The following is a 14,902-nucleotide window of genomic DNA, read 5'->3' as shown; positions in this document are numbered from 1 at the left end:
TAGTGCTGATATGATACTTGCATTGAGAAGTCCTGGTGAACACAGTGTTCACCAGTGTTGGGGAACGGCCAGAGCATCTCATTTGCATGTAGAAGGTCCCATGTTCAATCCCCTGCATCTTCACGTAGAGACTCCCATCTGAAACCCTGGAGAGCTGCTGTCAGTCAGCATAGACAGCACTGAGCAATGAACTAATCCAGATTGTTCCTATGTTAGGCAAGCAGTTTTCTCTTAGTTCTGTGTCCCTTCCCCAGTCACCATGAAGGGGATGTTACTGATCTGTCTAATGTAGGTGAATATTCCAGCAGGCCCTGTACAAAGGATCAAACAAGCACTATCATGTACATACTTGTGTACATAGTACTGTTTGTGGAAAATAGTATTTGTAAACAGGCACTTAATGGTGTTGTGGCTAAATTTTGCAATTATTTTACAATAAACTTTGACGATTTATAGCTTGTTGAAGTTTGAAGATTAAAATTTTCATGTAGTGCTAATGCTTAATCCGGCTTCTGTTAGCTACTGTGTACCTGTCTATGTAAGATGTTTCAGTGTGGTACCCTCTATCCTCATTTTTTTAAATCAAATTTTATATTATGCAGCAATGTATTTTTTAGATTTCACTTTCTGAGTTACTATACTATGTTGTCAATTGCTTTATTTGCTTTTAGCCATAAGCCATTGCATGCCAACCAACAAACAGAACAAAAACAAGCAATAAAACAATACAATACAACTATGACCGAACTGGGTATATTACAAACATATCGAAAATTGTTAATTTAGAGTTTTGGCGTAATTTGCTCTGATCTTTCTGGCTGCAAGAGCAAAATTTGCCACCGCGATTATAACCGTGTTTTGGTTATCCGCCAAGAGGTCTGGTATTAAAATACTGGTAGGGCACCCCACCCTAGAGCTAATCAAGGACTTTAGAAATTTGTGTCTAGGGCTATTGTACAGTGGGCATTTCAGCATATAATGTGCAAGATCCTCTGGCTCGTTGCAGCCACAGATACAATAGCGCTCCTCCTTTGGGATTCCCATGTATCTGCCCTCCAGATAAGCTGTGGGCATCGTCTGTAATCTAATTTCGGTGTAAGCTCTATGTAGAGACGGACTAGTTAAAAGAGTAAAATATGGAGAAATAACTTTTAAAAAAGGGGTACCATCGTGAAAAGGGAGACACCACTATGGTTGCCCTATCTTTATTTGCATCAGAATTTAAAACCCAATTACGGAGTTCCAATGGTGAAAAAGTTAAAAGGTTTCTAGGGGAGAGATTATAACAGCCAAACAATTTCCTGGAGGTTTGAGCCCAACCTCCAATCAGAAGCTGCTCTTGCCAGCAGAGTTTGGTAATCAAGGAATCTTCCATCATTAGAATTTTCCTCCAGAACCTTAAAACAGCCAAATTGATTTTAGCTGACAATGATGGAAGACCTAATTCAGCCCTTATATGAGCAGATGAGGACCCCTGGGGAAGTCCCAGGATCTGTCGCAAGAAAGAGTTTTGCAAGGGTTCTAAGGAGGCTTTGAGCGAATAACCCCAGAGTTCTGCTCCATAAAGGATTTTGGGCAAGGCTTTGGCAGTAAAGATTTTCAACATCGGGGTAATCAGCTGCCCTCCACGAGAGTAGAAAAACCTTTTTATTTGTCCAAGAACTCTTACTCCTGTTAATTTGGTTAGTTCGAGGTGTGGCTTCCACAAAAGCTTATCATTAAAAATTATGCCGAGATATTTAAAAGAATGGACTTGTTCTAGCGGTCTCCCATTCAATGTCCACTTTGTCTTGGTCCTCCTTTGGTTCCCGCGAACCATGATTTTGGATTTTAAATGATTTACTTGTAAATGCTGAGCTTGGCAATATTCCTCTAAGCGGGTCAGCATTCTTTTTAATCCTATCTTATTTAGAGAGATAAGGACCAAATCATCAGCATATAAAAGGGATGAGATTTTTCTTTTTCCCACTGAAGGAGGAAAAAATTCTGAGTTGTAACTTCCTTTACTGTCAACACTGGGAACTAAACTTCAGATCTGATCCCAGCGTAGACCAGCCTTCCCCAACCATTGGGTCCCCAGATGTTGTTGGACTGCAATTCCCATCAGCCCCAGGCATCATAGCCAATGGTCAGGAATTATGGAAACTAGTTCAGGAACATCTGAGGATTCAAAGGTTGGGAAAAGCTGGTGTAGATTCTAGAGCAGGAATGGGGAACCTGTGGCCCTCCAGAAGTTGTTGAACTACAGATCCGATCATACTTGATCTTTGAACATGTTGGCTGAGACTGATGGAAGTTGGGGTCCAACAACATTGGAAGGGCAACAGATTCCCCATCACTGCTGTAGAAGGAATAGACTGCTCTTCATTTTAGGGACAACAGCTTCTTTAAGACCTAGGAGCTCCAAACTGTGGAGCAAAACTGGCACTGGGGTTGTGAGGCATTGGGTAAGAGGATGACACAATTGCAGGGACTCCTCTGCTCCTGGAAGAAAATGGGTGCTGTGTGTGTGTGGGGTGGGGGTGGGTCCATGAGCAACCATTCTCCAGCTTAAGATTAATTACATTGACCAGAACCAATGGGGAATGTGACCTTTTTGTAAGCACTCCAACACTGGGCTTAGTATTCAAGTGAGTAGAATAAGAAGAAGTGAGTAGAATTAGAACAAGCCAAGATATGGTAACCAGATAAAGGGAAAGGTTTTTTTTTTTTTGCTAAAATCAGTATTCCTTCATTGTTGTCCACAGATCCTGTGGAATATGTTCAACTTTGCACTGTTTGACATCCTTACACTCACCTGTCAAATGGAAGTTTAAGGGTGAAGTGAAAACATAGAATAAATTTAGAATGAGGGTAGAGCTCCAACTGAGAGAGAGAGAGAGAGAGAGAGAGACTGGTTTGAGATGAACCCAGATGTGTTGCAAAGGAAAGACATGTTCTGTTAGCAAGAGCAGTCCAGTTTGTTAAGGGGAAATGCAAGTATGAGGATCTTGGATTTTATATAAAAATGTCACATAATTTACAATAATCCACTTCTTGCAGATGAGATATTAGGAGAGATCAAGCGAACCCCCTTATGGGAAAAGGCTGCCTAGGCTACATCTTCACATCTATGGCTGTACATTTGGCAATTATGGGAAGGGGCCCTACATGCATTTCAATGTATGAACATGGAATGCTTCCATGTGGTACTGAAGGAGTGGAATCCTGTGCAAATCAAGCAAGATTCACTCTTCTTATGGAGGATCCCTGTGCATGAAAATTGGTGCACAAACAGGACTCTTTCCCACAGTGGCTGAATGTGGAGGTTTCCCAAGGCATATCTTGTGATGTGTAAAGGGGAGTCACCTGAATCCCCCTCCTGTCTTTTTGTCTGATAGCATCTTTTCCCTGAGAACATATGTCCTGTGATCTTTCAATGTAGATTTATAGATTCAGCATCCACTGATAGATGTAGCTGAGTCCCTAGGATACTCCTTTAAGCAGGAAACTATTAGTGTGTGCAGCTGACCATATTAAATCCAAGATTTTAGACTGGACCAAGTACATAGTAGTTTTATAATTGACAGTAGTATATTGTCAGAAATCCTGTGCAAATCAAGATTCTTGTTTTGCAAAACGTTTTTCCAATGTGGGCCATTTTAATTTTAATAATTTATTGACAAGATTAGTTATACTGCACAATAACTAATGTTGTCTATAAAACACAATTTAAAATCTATTTTTAAAAAAGCAACAAGCAAAAAACATCGTTAGAATAAAAGACTGCCCTTTCTTGCTCGTCAGTGACTTCTTAATTGCATAAGACTTTGTGACGTGTCAGGGCCCTTTAAGCTTTGCATCTGTATAAAGTGAGGGTATAAGTTAGTGACAGGGTTGTCTCCTACAAGGGCAAAATAAACTTAAAGCAACTTTAAACCCAGGGCAAAGTAAAAACAAGAAATGACTGGTATTACCTTGGATTTTGGTATTGCTGAGTGAGCAGTATTTTTTTTAAATACAAAAGGTGGAACAGTAAGCACCTCCTTCATTTACTCAATGAAGTAAAAACAGATGCTTAATACATTGATTTAGGTGAGAGAGACTCTCTCCCCCCCCCCTTTTTAGGCTTGTCTCTTTTGATGTAAAATGTTTAAATTATGCATCTTTGATAATTATAGTAAGAACAACTCTCTTGGGAGTGGGGTGGAGGGAATAATGGGACCTTTTGTTATGTTGACAATTGACTGGATCATTAAGCCCTCTTACCAGTTGAGCCTCTCCTCCTATTGAACTCTCCTGAAGACACACCCTAATTTGCTGTATTAGCTAGAGTGACAGAGTAAGGCCATCTCACTGATGTTGCCTCCTCAGTGACCATTATCATCTCTGAGAGGTGGTGGTGCAGCACTGTCCTTTTCATCCTGGCTCTCATCCTGCTAGGGCTATTTAAAGGTGGCAGTTTTCTCTGCAAGCCTCCCTAGCCAGCGGGGCTCCAGCTATTTTGGTGCGTTTACATAGGAGTGACGATATAATTAGCTGAACTGGGAAATGCCACACAGCCAATAGGGAAAACAAGAAGCCGCCTTGCACATTGCAGCTACTTCTCTTGGAGCTTTTCCCCTTGTGTGTGGCTTTCTGTTCTTGCAGAGCCTTCTCTCAATGTGCCCAACTGCTTCAGCGGAAGTAGAGTCTCCAAAAGGGGTTTTCTGAAAAGCACAGTGTTAACATTTTAGGTTTATACTGCATTCTTACCCTGCCTTTCTCCAAATGTTCTCTTCTCTGAATCGCTACCCACTGCTCTGTTTATCTTTACAGCAAACCTCTGAGGTAGTTTAGGCTGGGAACTAGGTAGCAGAATACATGCCTGGCATGCAAGAGGTCCCAGGTTCAATCTCTGGTGTTCCCAGGTAGGGCTGGGAAAGACTGCTGCCTGAAACCTTGGATAGTTGCTGCCGGTCAATATAGACAAGTACTGATGGGCCAGAGGCCTGTCTCTATATAAGGCAACTTCCTTTGCATATGTTCATGTCACACCAGGAGTCTTTTCTACCTGGAGATGCATGGAATTGAACCTGGGACCTTTTGTATGCAAAGCATGTGCTGTACCATGGACCAGTGCCTCACTTGGTTTCTTCGCAAATGCTGTACCTGTGACAGCCTTCCCTGCTTTATTCGTCAGGCTCCCTATTCATCATCAAGCCCTTCCTCTTGAGTCTCATTTTTCTTTAAACAATATTGAATGCTGGTATGGGAATTCCACATTTTAGCCAGAAAGGTCGATGCTCTGCCAAGACGATTGCTAGGTCACAGGGTTCCCTTTCCCAAGTCTAATAAAGATGGTAAACCTATTAGGCAGAGCAGTTGCATCATTTCTGTGTTGTGTACCGCACCTGGCACAGTGTTGGTAAGGAATAACTTTGGGATGGGGAGTGTCCTCCTGCCAAGGGCCACATCCCCTTGAGAGTAATCTGCTAGGAGCTGCATTTTGGTGGTGGGTGGGGCAGACCCTAAAATGGGTGGCGTTTGTAGTATTGCCTAGCCCACTTTCTGTGACATCCCCCATGCTGCCCTCTTTCTATGCCAGTTCCCCCTGCTCCATCCCTGTATCCTGGCCACCCCATCCCCCGCTCTTTCGCTAGAGGTCTGAGCTGATGGCTTGCAGAGGGCTTCCCTGCTCCATCATGCCATTTGTTTTTGCCTACCTCCATTTTCTCCCTTCTTCCTCCCCTTTCTCTGGCCTCCCTCCCCCCCCCGGTATGAAATTAGGCCAAAGGTTGTAGGTTCCTTAGCCTGGAATAAATTTTTAATAATGTTGATGGTAGATTTTTTTAAAAGGTGAAAAAATCATATCTGTAAGCTGATAAATATAGCCTGTCTTGTTGGGCCAGCTATCTGTGGGCCAGATTTTTTTACCTTTGGCTCCCTCCTTGAGAGCTGCTACTGAACTATTGCTCTGCTCACCGGCAACTGTAGGGATTAGAGCAGCTGTTTGATGCCATTTCTCAGAGCCCTACGCATGGAGACAGAGGAGGGCTTTGTCCCGAAAGGAAAGCACTGTGGCAAACTGGCTGGTGTTAACAGGGACATAAACCAGTGCACGTTTTAACAAGGGTGAACAATGAAATCCTTTCAACAAGGAATAAGTCTTTTGCTTTAAAGTGCTAACTTGTGTTCTTTATTTCAAAGCAGCTATATAACTGTTAAACAACAGCATGCCTCTCTTTTTCCCTCCTTGAAGTGAATTGTATTCCTCTGTGTACGTGTGTGCAAATGAAAGGACATTTTTGTAGATTAAGAAAATTTCTGTTAACAACCAATGTGTTCCTCTACTTTAGTGCTGTTTCAGTGTGGAAGATAAAGCTTCACATTGGGTCAGTGCAGCTTGGGTTAAAGCTTTTTCTTCCAGTAGCTGATACCTGTGTGATTTTTTTTTAAGGTAGTCTATTGTTAAAACGTTGGGCACATTACAGATAAAGCGAGGCAATTTTTTATTTCTTTTGGTTTCAACGTGGAACAAAGTAACTGTGTGCTTAAACACCACTTTAAAATAAGCAGGATCTAAAAGTGGGTTTATGCAAAATGGAACGTAATCTGCCTTTAAAAATACATTTATCACCAATTTCTTCACATTTTTAGCCATGCCTTTTCTTAAAAAGAAAAAGATAAATATCAGAGATGGATAACTGAAGTGCCTTTGTGCATATGCAGAATGCCTACCTTTCACCATTGTGGAACTACAAGCAGTGATGAAGGGCAAAAATGCCCTTTGGCTCACCAATATATTTATGGATTCAAACAGAAAAAGGCCCTCAAATCAAACTTTGTACATCTCTATGAGATGTCACTGAATGTAAAAGAATTGTGTGTGCATGCACATTGTTTTTACGTAGGAAGCTGCCTTATCCTGAGTCAAACCATTGGTCCATCTAGCTCAGTATTCTTCACACTGACTGGCAATGGCTCTCCAGGGTTTCAGGCAGTGAATCCCTCCTAGCTGTTCCTGGAGATGCCTTGGATTGAACCTGGGACCTCTGTACGCAAGGCAGATGCTCTACCACTGAGCTATGGCCCTTTCCCCTAAACTTTGCATGCATATAAACATGCTATGGGGCAATTCTGAAAAGGTCACTTTCTGAAGGCCGTAAGAACTTCTTCTTTTTTCTTTGAAAATGTAGTGCAGAGACTGCTTGGGGATAGCTAGAGATTTAGGCTCATTGAGACTTATTTTGGAGCAGGTACATATAGGATTGCACTGCTAATATACTTGGTATCGGTACTGAAAGAACCATGGAAGGCTCTCAAATGTTAGGTATCCTATCCTAAATTAAACTGGCTCCCAAGAACTGCTGGAAAGCTGCCTTGCAAATAGATCATCTTTATCTGTGGTCCTTGGTTGTGCTTAAATCCTTCTGTCTGTTTCAATCTCTGCTTTATGTAACCACCCCATCCATATTTGACTTGACACTCTGTGTGGGGTATTCTTGTTAGATTGTAGGCTTTTCCTTTTCACTTTTTTAAAAACATCATTATGTACAAAGTATTACCATATGTTTCAAAAGCTTTTTCAATTGATGTGTCCAGCTTCTTGCCTTTAAAAAATACTCAATCAAAGGTCATTAAACAGAACAAAAAAAGGGTGGTTGTTTTTTAAAAAGCTACTCTCTTTAGTGCCTACAGATAGCTCAGTCTTATTATGCACTTTTCCCAAGTAGTAGCAGAACTTAAGCCCCAAAGTGAAAGTGAGCTGTAATATATTCAAGTATACCTTCTTTATATTTCTTAGTCTAATATTTCATTTAGTAGTAAAGTGTCCTGATTTTTCCTAGAAAAGACAACGCTAGTGCTTATTGTTAAACTAATTTAAATGTATTCACGCTCTCAAGCCATCAGCTTTGCCATGCCAGCCCAACTCAAATGGCCCCTTACCTCATCACTAAGGCTAACACTTGGAAACAGATAGGGAACCAGCATCAGGCCCAGGGGGTGGTCCTCCAGGTCTCTCTGTCTTAGCCCTCAGGACTCTGCCCAGGCCACACTTTATTTATTTATTTATTTATTACATTTATACCCCGCCTTTCTTTTCATGCTAGAAACCCAAGCCGGCTTACATATGGTTCCCAGGCGGTCTCCCATCCAGGCACTGACCAGGCCTGACCCTGCTTTGCTTCAGCAGGGAGCTGGCATGTGCCTTCAGACCATACTCCCCAGTGGCCCCCATTCCCTGGAACCCATTTAGTCTATGTGGTCTCCCCCCCATTGCCCCCCTGGTCATGAAGTGATGAGTGCAGTTACCCTTTTCCCCCTTGGCAAGCACATAGAGCTGAAGGAGTAAGTTGGAGATCCTTTCCCTCTTTCAACTCTATGTACTTTCCAAGGCTCAGTTTAAGTTTGCTGGATCCAACTTTTACCCAGACCCCTTGGGAAACCTGTGTGTGTGTGTACTTTTTCTGCCTCTTGGTCTGGAATGTAGCTTACTGTAAAGTCACATCCATTGCACCACCTACTTTTACCTCTGGTCCTGCTTACCACCGGCTGGCATCAGACCCTGGAAGGTTGCCCACCAAGGGATGGTGCTGCCCTTGGCCTGAAAAATGTTTGCCACCCCTGCTTGTTAAAAGTGTTGCCACACCATTCGGACATCAGTTCCTAAAACAGGATGCTTCATCCTGCTCTGGCGTTGGCCCAGAGGCTCCATGTTTACAAGGAAAATCTAAAGTGTAGGTGCTCCAGAATGTACACTGGCAGTTCTTGAATTATGGTAGAAAAGGTGGGGAGGGCTGTGATGTTCCTGTATTAATGTATATATGGTAAGTGCTGTTTGTATAGAAGATACATGGTAAGTGGAATGAAAGAGGAGGGGGGAGTAAATGAGCAGTAGAATGCTGGATGATTGGCTGAGTGTTTGGATGGCTGAGAGTATAAATGGAAGGATGACAGTTGAATCTGGGTGGACGTGAGTGGGTTGTTTTGGTGGTGTTTGGAGGTGGATGTGGGGAGAGTGTGGAGTTCGGATTAATACTAAGACAAGTATCACAGGAATAGATGAAACCATATGCTTAAGTACCATTAGAAAAGTAATCTTGTTATCTCTGTTATTTAATAAAAACTATATTTGGTTTACCAAAGGCCTGATCCTTGGCTGGGGTTTCACAGACCAGAAGGGAGGGTAAGGTAATGACCAAGGCTGAAGGGAAACTGTAACAAATGGTGGCAGCGGTGAAGGGAACAATATAACACCACAAGTATCCAGAGCAAACCAGAATTATATGCATTCTGTATAGATCAAAGGGATTGGGACAGCTTAAGCACGCAGAGTCTCTGGGGATACTGGTTATAGGACGTGACTGGTGGTGCTGCCTAGCAGGGGGATCTGGTGAGGTCTGTGCTAGAGCGGAGAGAGAAACCATAAAAAAGGACAGTCCGGACTGGTGGAGTCCCTGGTGGTGCCTAGTGACAGGCAGTAGCCACGAGCAGGTAGGAACCTGACAGGGAGAGCCAGGGAAGGGCGTCACAAGGGCACCCTTAGGGAAACATACAAGCTCCATTTCCTGTCTCCCCTTGTTTTAAACAAACCACGCCTCCTGTAGCCTCCTAGAAACATGAGCTAAAAAAAGGTCATCCCAAAAGTCTGGAGTGGCTGTAATCCTAGCATTGCACACGGGTGTTCCAGTAGGCCTACATGTACATGTCAGGTGCACGCATGGATTTCTTTTTTCAAGACAGAGTAATTGCCCCATGGCAGCTGGGCAGAGAAGTCTCCCCCCCTCACCAGTGGTGGTTGGCGAGGTAGTTCACTAGGAAGAACCACTGATGGCCATAGTACAATGTTATAGGGGGAGGGGCCATCCTGCCCTTACTTTATCATTAGTTTTATACTTGTCATTTTGCTGGTAGCTTTTATTTGCTTGTGAACTGCCTTGGAATTCCTTTTCAAAATGAAAGGCGGTATGTGAATTCTTTTAATAGCAGTAGTTCTAGTGGCAGCAGTAGTAATAACATGTAGTTGTCAGACAAAGGTGTGGGGTGCATGATTGTCGTGGAGGGTCGTGCAGGCTGCTGACCCTCCACTCAGCCGCTGTGCGTTGGCAATGTGCTGGCTCTGGCACTTCCACTGCTGCCTCCCAGTAATGAAAAATGAGACCAGGAAGTCCCTTCTCCTGTTACTGACATACAGTACTTGCTAGCAGTTTTTCCCTCCCTCACAAACCCATCTCACCAGCTGCCTCTGCATTCTCCCCCTTTTACACCACAAATAAGGGATACGGGTGTATGTGAGGAGGCAGGCCTGTAAAATAAATAAAGGTTGTGGACTGGTAGCTTTGGCATTTGCATAGTGCAGCTGTAGTGGAGAGTCAGGGATGGGTTTGTATCTGCTGCTCCTTGAGCTGCCTGAGCTTTGTGGTGAGGGCCTTTCTTGTCTCTAGTACCAGTGACTGAGGTCAGTAGCAGAAAAGATGAGAATTGGTTAATATTTGCCTTACCTCTTGCCATCCTCCATGTGGTTTACTCTGTCATGGTCTTGCTGCCATGTGTGAATTGAAAGGATTTTGACAAGTCCACTTGGGGTTTGTAAATCCTGGAAGACCTTAAGAGCTGAGAGACTACAGCCGTAGCTCCCATCTTTCAGGCACTGGGAGTGTGCACTTACAATGACCCTCATTGTCGTTGTGGAGAGATTTAGAAACACGGTGCCAGAGAGTAGGTGGGAGGCCTTGGGAGGAGTGGTGTGTTGAAATCAAGAGTGCTTGGCTGATAGGGACTGTTTCAAGTGTCTCTGGGTGACTACTTTCTCCCGCTGGCTTTTGGTTCAGTTTTCTATCGGCAGCCATGACAACAGGTGTTGAGTGTTACTTCAAACGCTTTCTGACCTTGCAGTGATTTTATATTCTCATTGTATGAAATAATTCCAAGGTACCTTCTCTGTGATTTGCTGCCCATAAACTTTGCTTGGGGCTCTGAATTTGTAGTTGTCTGCATTGTAGTGGAAATGCTGCTGCAGCCTTCTCATTTTTTTTATTAGTGAAAAGGAAGTGAGGCAAAGGTGTGTCCAGTGACTATTCTTTTCTGCTCTCTGGACAAGCCTGTTATGTCACCACTACCCCTTCCCTTGTGCTGTGGAGGTGATGGATGTATTATTATTATTTATTGTGTTTATATCCCACCTTTTCTCCAAGGAGTTCAAGGTGGCATACGTGGTTCTACCCTTCCTCATTTTATCCCCACATTAACCCTGTGAGGTAGGTTAGGCTGAGAGATGTCAACAGGCCCAAGGTCACCCAGTGAGCCTAACAGCCAAGAGAGGGAGATGAACCCTGGTCTTCCAGGCCTTAATGCAGTGCTCAAACCACTGCACCAAAGACTGTTCACCTGGCTCTGCTCCCCCCATTGCTGTCAAGCGCTTAGGCTCCCTTACACCAAGGGTGGGGACCTTTTCAGCCCTAAGGCTGCGTTCCCTTCTGGAGCTGCCTTCCAGGAGCCACATGCCAGTGCTGGGCGGGGCCAGAGGCAACTTTGTACAGTAGGCCAGTTTCTTCACACACCCCTCTCTATCCTCCATCCAGGCAAGCAAGAGTTCAAGGATACAATCCGGCCAGGCAAAAATACTCAAGGTGGGTTCAAGGTTAGTTGGTGCGAGGCATGTTCTGGGGAAAAGGGTCTTGTGTGGGGTGAGTCCTGAGGGCCAGATAAGAGGGCCATGTTAGGCTTCTGGGTCTGAGGTTCCCCAATCCTGCTTTCTAGAGCAGTGTAATTCCTGCGGCTTCCACAGTTGCTCCAGAAATTCATGTTTCTGCCTGCCTGATTCAGCTTTATAGCATTCACATGACCTGTGAGTGATGCGTGCCCTTTAGGGCAAAGCATTTTGAAGGATCTTCACAGGGCACCAAGAACTTGTGCAAGGGAGGAGATGCATGTGCTGAGTTTGAGAATCAGGACCCATGGACATTGACTTCCTTGGGCATATCGTGTTTTGGGGAAATCTGTTGGCACTGGCTGTGCCTGCATCTGTTCAGAATACTATGTTGGATGCTGTATCCTGGATATTGAGCTGGTAATATAAATAACATAACAGCAGATGAATTGAGGGATGACATGCTAAAGGAATGGTTTCTTTTGGTTTATGTGATTTTGTGGGGAAACATTTAATTAGAATGCCTATTGAGGATAGGGAGCAGCTGTAGAGGCAGAGCTCAAAGGAAGATTTGTCATAGGACAGTTAGGTTTGTTTAACCATTAGCATTCTATCTGTGGAATGCTGCCCCTCAGCGAGATCCACTGGCACCACTTTTCCCAGGCATTTGATGGATTATGATTATTTTGCTGGATGATCTGTTTTGCTGCCACTGTTTTGGCTGCTGTTTTACTGTGTCTGTTTTTTTCCTGATTTTGTTGTTTTTAAAAAAATATAAGTTGCTTTGAGACTCTTTCTGTAGCAAGAAACTAATAAATTGAAATAATCATGTTGATGATGATGCTAAGAATGTATGTAAAAAAGAAGAACGTTCAAAGAGAGGGATTCCAAATGGGTACAGGAGACTGTTTTGCTGAGAACGACAATGATGCCACAGCGATTTGAGGATTGGACAAATCACCTGAGGTGAAGCAATTGTAGGAGGCAGTGTGTGCACAGTGTCTTTTGGCATAAGAAAAGGAAAAGTTTGCACTTGATAAAACTTCTGCCTGCACCCATTTGAGCTGTCCTCTTTGCATTTGGACTTCTCCCTTCTTCAGTGTGAGATGCAAATATGAAAATCCATTTGTGTGTTACCAAAAAAAAAAGAAAGAAAAATAATGTTGTGCTTGGAAAATCTCCTTTTTCTAGCAAAACGTACCAGAGCACTTGCTCTTCCATATTGCATCAGAAGCAGAGGACTGGAAGGGAATTCCAAATGATGTTTAAATGTTTATTTAAATTTTAAAGATATAAAAAGCCACAAATAAAAAAAAATTCAAAACTTCTGGGGGATGGTTGGCTTGCTGCCATGTTTGGAGGAATGTAGAGGGTGATAAAAGAAGCCCCACCAAGATGCAAAAATCTATAGGACCAGGGAGGAAGGGCAAGGAATTGTTGCTGGGTGAAGGAACTCCAGGAGGAGGTAGAAGCAGGAATGGGGAGGGATTGGAGATGCCAAGATACCTATGACTGATCCTTAGGACAAGCCTACACAACGTGTGACCTGCCAGGCTGTCTTGTAGCCCACCATTTATTCATTGTGGCCTTTCAGACTACCTTGCCCTTGTTGCAGTTTCAGGTAGGGAGCAGAACCAGGAGTCTTACTGATTGTTTGGTGGGCTGTTGTATATATGTCTGTTGGGTTACAGGCTGGGCATGTCTGCTTTAACTTCAAAGTTCTGGTGGTCTGATGCTTTTGTCCGATTGCCCATTAATGCAATTCTGAAAATAAGAGAATGATTGCCTGTCCTGTGTTCCATTCCCGCACTGTTGTCATTCCACCCACCCTTCTTCATTGCAATGACAATGATACGGAGAACTGGACCATCCTGAGCCAAAGGCATAGCTAGCTGTCTTTTCCTTCTTATAGCCTTAAATGACTGCTGACCTTCTAAAACTAGAAGAAGGACAGAGTAAGAAAACAGGTGCTGTGCTTGCCTTAAGCAAGTTGTAAGCTTCAAGCTTCTATTGGCTTGTAACTTTCTCTGATTGTTCTGATTTTACTTGGTAAGAGACTAACACAGTAGATGGCAATAAATGGGTGTTCTACTTTTGTTGTTGTAGTTTATGTGGCTGTGTATCTTGAATCAGGTGATATTAAAATTCCTAATACATTCTTTCCCTCCCTCCAGGTGTGACATCTGTTGTATTACCTTCCGCACACACCGGGGTTTGTTGCGACATAATGCAGTTATTCATAAGCAGCTTCCAAAAGATCCACTGGGAAAGCCTTTTATTCAGAACAACCCGTCAATTCCAGCAGGCTTCCATGATTTGGGATTCACAGATTTCTCCTGTAGGAAATTTCCCCGCATTTCTCAGGTATTGAGTCCTTTTGATTGGTTGGTTGAATTGTATCCATTCTTTCTCATTATATTTAATTTAATTGGGAACAAAAGACATGGCATAACAACTGGCTTTTTCTAAATTGGTATACTTAACCTGCCCATATTTGCATCCTATTGAAAATAATTAAATATTAATTAGAAGCCTTGGAGGATATTTTTACAAGGAAGCTTTGCCTTAAAAAGCAAATTGTTAAGGAAATGAGGCTGCAGAAGCAGCTCGACAAGCCTTACCTCTGTTGGGCTTGGCACCTTTTTTTCCCATGGACAAAATAAAACTTAGAGATGGGGTATGTATAAACAGAATTTCAGATTACCAAATGTTAGCTTTGTTGCAGCAAGAGATGCTAATGGCACCTTGGAGTCTGATTGGTGTGTATCATCATTGGCTTTGACTCCACCCACCATTGACATGTGATCTCCAGTAGATTAAGGCCTGCAGTCCTCAACAGAAAAAAATTGCCTATCCCTATAATAGGATTGTGACTTTGAAAACTGCCTCTGCCTATGATATGAATGTACATTCCAAAGCATTATTTCATACAAGACCTGGCCACCCAGTGGACATATGGGACCCTTGCCCCATATGCTCACCCTGGAGAGGAGATCAAGCAGCTCAATCCTCTGATTAAAAGATTTGTGAATGGAAGTTAAAGATTACGGATCTTGGTGCCCCTCAGTCAGATTTGCTCTTCAAGAGGTGCCATTGCCTACTTACAGTTTAAAGGGAGTATAGAAGGAGTAGTGTCTGTGACAGTAGGGATTTGCTGATGTGTCACTTTGTGGGTTGAGAGGACATCTTGGGCTACCATCCCACACCCACTCCTCAAAATGCCTCTTTAGCAAACCTGATTGTCAACCGCAATAATTTTCATATGTGCGTGAACCCTCACTGCGAAACAGG

At 43.2% G+C, this 14,902-nt stretch overlaps 1 protein-coding gene across 13 annotated transcripts in view; it reads left to right on the top strand.

Annotated features, from left to right (window-relative positions):
• RREB1 (ras responsive element binding protein 1) overlaps positions 1-14,902 on the top strand; it is a 156,222-nt gene that overhangs the window by 117,439 nt on the left and 23,881 nt on the right. For all 13 annotated transcript variants that reach the window (XM_061591432.1, XM_061591397.1, XM_061591417.1 and 10 more), the window contains one exon: positions 13,786-13,975. In XM_061591432.1, coding sequence (XP_061447416.1) covers positions 13,786-13,975 — 190 coding nt within the window. The remainder of the gene's footprint in view (positions 1-13,785; positions 13,976-14,902) is intronic.

Source organism: Rhineura floridana, chromosome 1 (genome assembly GCF_030035675.1).
Source record: "Rhineura floridana isolate rRhiFlo1 chromosome 1, rRhiFlo1.hap2, whole genome shotgun sequence".
Lineage (NCBI taxonomy): Eukaryota > Metazoa > Chordata > Lepidosauria > Squamata > Rhineuridae > Rhineura > Rhineura floridana.
This window is presented reverse-complemented; position numbering and strand designations above follow the sequence as displayed.